This window comes from Ambystoma mexicanum, chromosome 6q, assembly GCF_040938575.1.
Source record: "Ambystoma mexicanum isolate Mex_15411 chromosome 6q, UKY_AmexF1_1, whole genome shotgun sequence".
NCBI lineage: Eukaryota > Metazoa > Chordata > Amphibia > Caudata > Ambystomatidae > Ambystoma > Ambystoma mexicanum.
This window is the reverse complement of record NC_090937.1, coordinates 371,435,914-371,442,105: the sequence shown is the minus strand read 5'-3', so window position 1 is coordinate 371,442,105 and position 6,192 is coordinate 371,435,914. Positions and strand designations below refer to the sequence as shown.

Below are 6,192 nucleotides of genomic sequence, written 5' to 3'. Positions count from 1 at the left end.
CTGGTTAGGTTTAGTTAAGACAAACAATTAATAACTCTGGTGAGAAATACAGAGTATTAGCTCGACATGTTTCAGTTCCTACAATTATTATGGAACATTCATCAGGAGGTATATGATTAACCACGTAACCAGGACAACAATCAGTAGACAACTAATAACATTCGCGGAATTCGTGGCATCTATAAGATAAAAGACAAAACGCAAAACATAAACTTACAATTAGCAATTCATGTTGCAAGTTCAAAATTCATGAACTACGGAATCAAAAAAGAGGGGAATAGATACCTCCATTGATGCCGCGTGGGTGCTCTCTACTCGAGAAGTAGTAGGCGGTATGGGACCGAAAATCGTTCCTACCTAGAGTAAAAATACATACACATGAGCGCTAAAAAGTAGCTCATTAACAAAAGCAGGAAACGTGCTAAAGCTTAGCAACTAATGACATAAGTGTAAAGTGTGAACCATCTAGAGATGGAAGTATAGACAGAGAAAGTCTAATGTGGTAAAATGAACAAACATGTCCACAGGGTGCCTCCTACGTAGCTCCGAGCAGTAGTGCATTGGGTAGCTCTAATCAAAAAAGATTCATCAAAGCGTGACACGGTGTCTCGTGCTACACCGTTAATAGGCCCTGAAGTAAGAGAATTGGGCGACTAGAGTGGCAGAAAATTAGTAAATGCCGCCATTGGAAACCAAGCAAGTCATATATCAACGGCGGACCCCAAACAGGGAATCAGTGTGCATCTAGCCTTACCTACGAAATGTAAATAGCAGTGCCGGGCGAGAACGGATCTGGCAAACGGCTCCAGGAATAGACGCTGCAACCAGCGATAAGTGCTGCAAGGTTAGTACAGCGAGCACCGTGTTCTGGGGAGATAACAGGGTCATTAGGCTGGATGACCGGTGCTTGAACGGTAGTCATGGAGACAAAGTGGTCCTACAACTATGTCTGGCCAGGAAGAGAGCAAGCAGACCAACGTAGTTCTGAACGGCCGCCATCTTGGAGTGGCAAGAGCCGGTCGCAGAGCAAAAACAGAACTCATGAGTGCTAACAAGATAGACATACGGGGAAGCTGTTGGGGATAGTACCAAAACTATAACAGTTCTTAAAAAAGGTACTCCAAAGAGCAAGAGGACCGTATAAAGATAATAGAATAAATTATCTGTAAATATACTCATTAGGGAGAATACAGCTAGTATGTAGAGAGATAAGGGTAAACAATTATCCTTATAGGTGTACAGTGCATGGTAAACAGTGTAACAAATAATACAGCTACCAATATTAGTCCTGAGAACTCTGAGGTACCTCGTACACACAATACAGAGATAGCAGAACAAAAGATCAAAGAAATGGTCAAAAAAACAGGCAATTAGATATTGTACCATTCGACAGAGTCATTGAGACCCCTGATATCACTCTGCAAAGTATAAATCATCTTTTGTTCCATAGTAAACAATTTTTTCTCACGGGTGGCATAATTAGAACCTTTGAGTGATAACAGTATTGTCCATTTAAAGTCTTCATAGTGATGTTTCAGAAGATTGAAGTGCTTCACCATTGGGGCATTTTCAGTCCTGTTTTTAAGACAGCTCCGGTGTTCCATGATCCGAACTTTAGCCTTGCGAGTTGTTTTCCCCACATAATGCAGTCCGCATTTACAAGTGATCAGATATACCACAAATTCTGTGTTACAGTTAGTTAAATTTTTTTGTGTCCAGAGCTTTGAGAGTCCAACATCAATATTTTTAGTTACAGAGGTCAATTTGCAGACCCCGCATGAACCACAAGGGTAATGACCGGTGGGTTCAGGTAGACCCCATAGAGTGGTCAATCTGGGTTCCTGGATAGGGATGGATTTAAGTTTGCTATTACTCACTCTGTTGCCTATCGTTGTGCTTTTTTTATAAGCAAAAATTGGCATGTTCATAGTTGGAGAGGAGGATTGAAAGATTTTCCAATTCTTCTTAATGATGTTGGTAATATCAAAGCTCTGGTTAGAAAAGGTACTCACACAAACAATCCGATCATCTTTAGGTTTGACTGGTTTAGGTTCTAATAATGCCTCTCGATTGTTATTGAAAGCCCTTTTGGCTGCTTTTTGCACCAGTTTCTTAGGGTACCCTCTCTGTCTCAGTTTTTTTGCAAGGGTGTCGGCCTCCGCCTCATAAGTTTCTTTAGTAGAGCTATTCCTTTTCAGGCGTAGAAACTGCCCAAAGGGGAGGTTGTCACGAAGATGTTTAATGTGGTGACTGGAGTACTCTAGAAGGGAGTTTTTATCGGTAGGTTTATGATAGGGCTTAATTTTCAGGACTCCATTCGAAGCAAAAATGGTTAGATCCAGAAAGTTAGTGAGCTCGTTGCTAGACGTCATAGTAAACTGGAGGTGAGGGTTACGGTTATTAAGCCAGTTGAAAAAGTTGTTAGCTTCAGTCAAGGTGCCTCTCCATATGACCAGGATATCATCAATGTACCGACTCCATTTCACAATGTTATTATTGTAGGGATTAAGATTACTATAGATGTTACTTTTCTCGAAAGTCTCTACATATAAGTTCGCAACACTCGGGGCCATGGTAGCACCCATGGCAGTCCCTTCCGTTTGTTGAAAAATCCTACCGTTGAACTCAAAATAGTTGCGTTTCAACGCCAGTTCGACACACCACAAGATAAAGGACGTGGGAACCGGATCCTTGTCAGTACGGCCCAGAAGTATTTCTTCAATCGCCTCTAAAGATGCTTGCTGAGGAATATTGGTATAAAGAGATATGATGTCAAAGCCGAGTAGCAACTGGGTATTGGGGTCGAAGGCCAGGTTTTCGTGACTGTTGATAACATCTCGAGAGTCTTTAAGGTAAGATGACATTTTTTGCACAAATCCCTTCAGATAGTGGTCTGCAAAAGTGGAAAGGGGTTCGAGAACCGAGTTAATCCCTGCCACAATGGGTCGTCCTGGAGGATTGACCAACGTTTTGTGTACCTTAGGTAAGATGTAAAACGTAGGGATGCTTGGTTTTTTGTTAATGAGGAAATCCGCCTCTTGTTTCGAGATCCATTCTCGGTCTTTAGCTTTGGACACTTTATCAGAAACAAGTCCTATGAGTTCTGGGGTTGGGTCCATAGTAAGGGGGCGATAATAATGAATATCACTCAGTTGTCTTTCGCATTCCGTGATGTAATCAGTGCGATTAAGGACCACGATGCCTCCACCTTTATCCGCCTTCTTGATGACAATTTGAGAATTTTTAGACAAGGAGTCAAGTGCTTGGAGTTCTAGATTAGAAAGATTATGGAACAGTTTCGAAGGTTTACTTTCCAAGGCTTTTATTTCCGCAATCACTCTCTTTTCAAAAACCAGTGATTCAGGCGAGAAACTCTGTGAAGGAGGATAGAAGGTAGAGGGTTTGCGGAGTCCCGTACAATTCGTAGGTCCTTCAGCGGTGCTCGCGGTGTCTGAGGCGAAGAATTCTTTCAGATGAATTTTCCTCATGAATTTTTTGAAATCAATTAGGAATTCAAAGGGGTCATGTGCTTTAGTCATCACGTAGCCCAGACCTTTGTTAAGCACTTGTTGTTCAGTATTCGTAAGGGTGTAATCAGACAGATTGATCAAAAGCGATTCCCGCTTCTGGTTTGTTTTGGGTCGTCCCAGCTGCTTCTGTTTGGGGCCTGGTATAAAAAACGGCCCTGATTACCTCTTCTTCCTCCGTTGTTTTGTCGTCGAGATGGTTGACCTCTTCCTCTTCGGTTGGGAGTTCTATTTCCAGAGGACGTTCCTTCGCCTGCATCATCAGGATCACTACTATCGTGACTGGTACTGTATGAGGTATTACGAAATCTGACTCGTCTGTTGTGTCTAGTGGGACCATTGGTTTGTAAAGATTTGTTGATGTGGTCTTCTTTCACGTATGGAAAAGCCCTCTCATGTGAGAAACGAGCTAAATCTTTTTTCAGACGTTGGATTCTTTCGTTGGTATTAATACTTTTAAATTCCTTCATCTCTTTCTCTATTTCTTCAAGGCGTTTCTTATAATTGTCCAGAGGTAGTAGTTTCTTTATATTGTCTTCAATTTTCAGAAGTTCAATTTCGATTTTGGTAGATGTTTCTTTGGCTGTATCTATAATCAAAATCAGCCAGTCACGACCACAGCGATTAGCTATGTAACTCCATTGTACTCTGAATTTCTCGTTATCAAGAAACAATCTAGGTTCGTTCTGGACTGTCAGTCCTTGTGGTAGTGCTTTATTCTTCAGGTATTCAAGCATAATTGCTCCATGAAGTTCTGTCCTCGTGAGTCTTTTCTTTAACTGTATGAGTTCGTTCCATTCATCTTTGTCTTTCATCATATCCACCGTATCTTCGTGGTTCAGGATAGAAATCGCTTTCATAAGGGCTGCAGCATAATCATCGCTGTAAGCTAGTGTCCTGTCATCTGCCATAACGTTGGTGGCTAGAAGTATGGAGTTACGAAACTTGTTAGAAGTGAAAAAATAGAATGAGGAAAAAAATGAGGAAAAAAAGAGGGGATAACTCAAAAGGGTGCTAAGCAAGGGCACGTTCTCCACCCCACTTAGAGGGAGTTTCCTGTGACCAATCAGCCACTATGAACAACTTAAATATGGAGGAAGCCCGGTATACAGTTGACTGACATAAGTTAGCAACGTATACTCTGTCTGTGTCCGGGGGGACAAAGATCTGTAGTTATGGTGAAGACAGAGCTAAAGTGTAGATGCCACACATTTACAGGACTCCCAGAATCGGGAGACCACACAAGGACCAGTCGTTATTAAAAAGAGATAAACATCAAATTTAATAGGTTCAGAGTCTAAAAAGTGATTAAATAATGTGGTCCACAACACATACAATTCATAAACAGAGTAACAGAAAAACAAACAGGCGTTACGTGACAGGCTAAAATTTAGCTGATTTACAATGTATCATACTGTAGACACATTCAATGTCTGTAGGTACATTTTAACAAATAGTGTACCATACCCTCCACTGGTTAGGTTTAGTTAAGACAAACAATTAATAACTCTGGTGAGAAATACAGAGTATTAGCTCGACATGTTTCAGTTCCTACAATTATTATGGAACATTCATCAGGAGGTATATGATTAACCACGTAACCAGGACAACAATCAGTAGACAACTAATAACATTCGCGGAATTCGTGGCATCTATAAGATAAAAGACAAAACGCAAAACATAAACTTACAATTAGCAATTCATGTTGCAAGTTCAAAATTCATGAACTACGGAATCAAAAAAGAGGGGAATAGATACCTCCATTGATGCCGCGTGGGTGCTCTCTACTCGAGAAGTAGTAGGCGGTATGGGACCGAAAATCGTTCCTACCTAGAGTAAAAATACATACACATGAGCGCTAAAAAGTAGCTCATTAACAAAAGCAGGAAACGTGCTAAAGCTTAGCAACTAATGACATAAGTGTAAAGTGTGAACCATCTAGAGATGGAAGTATAGACAGAGAAAGTCTAATGTGGTAAAATGAACAAACATGTCCACAGGGTGCCTCCTACGTAGCTCCGAGAAACTGTTCCATAATCTTTCTAATCTAGAACTCCAAGCACTTGACTCCTTGTCTAAAAATTCTCAAATTGTCATCAAGAAGGCGGATAAAGGTGGAGGCATCGTGGTCCTTAATCGCACTGATTACATCACGGAATGCGAAAGACAACTGAGTGATATTCATTATTATCGCCCCCTTACTATGGACCCAACCCCAGAACTCATAGGACTTGTTTCTGATAAAGTGTCCAAAGCTAAAGACCGAGAATGGATCTCGAAACAAGAGGCGGATTTCCTCATTAACAAAAAACCAAGCATCCCTACGTTTTACATCTTACCTAAGGTACACAAAACGTTGGTCAATCCTCCAGGACGACCCATTGTGGCAGGGATTAACTCGGTTCTCGAACCCCTTTCCACTTTTGCAGACCACTATCTGAAGGGATTTGTGCAAAAAATGTCATCTTACCTTAAAGACTCTCGAGATGTTATCAACAGTCACGAAAACCTGGCCTTCGACCCCAATACCCAGTTGCTACTCGGCTTTGACATCATATCTCTTTATACCAATATTCCTCAGCAAGCATCTTTAGAGGCGATTGAAGAAATACTTCTGGGCCGTACTGACAAGGATCCGGTTCCCACGTCCTTTATCTTGTGGTGT

At 41.3% G+C, this 6,192-nt stretch overlaps 1 protein-coding gene across 1 annotated transcript; it reads right to left on the bottom strand.

Moving 5' to 3' along the window:
• Positions 1-1,359: 1,359 nt before the first annotated feature.
• Positions 1,360-5,474, bottom strand: LOC138516044 (uncharacterized). The gene is made up of 2 exons (XM_069630857.1): positions 5,286-5,474; positions 1,360-5,179 (listed from the first exon to the last, which is right to left on the bottom strand). The coding sequence occupies exon 2, from the start codon at positions 3,537-3,539 to the stop codon at positions 1,371-1,373; it is 2,169 nt and encodes a 722-aa protein (XP_069486958.1). The 5' UTR covers positions 3,540-5,179; positions 5,286-5,474; the 3' UTR covers positions 1,360-1,370.
• Between the last annotated feature and the right edge of the window lie 718 nt (positions 5,475-6,192).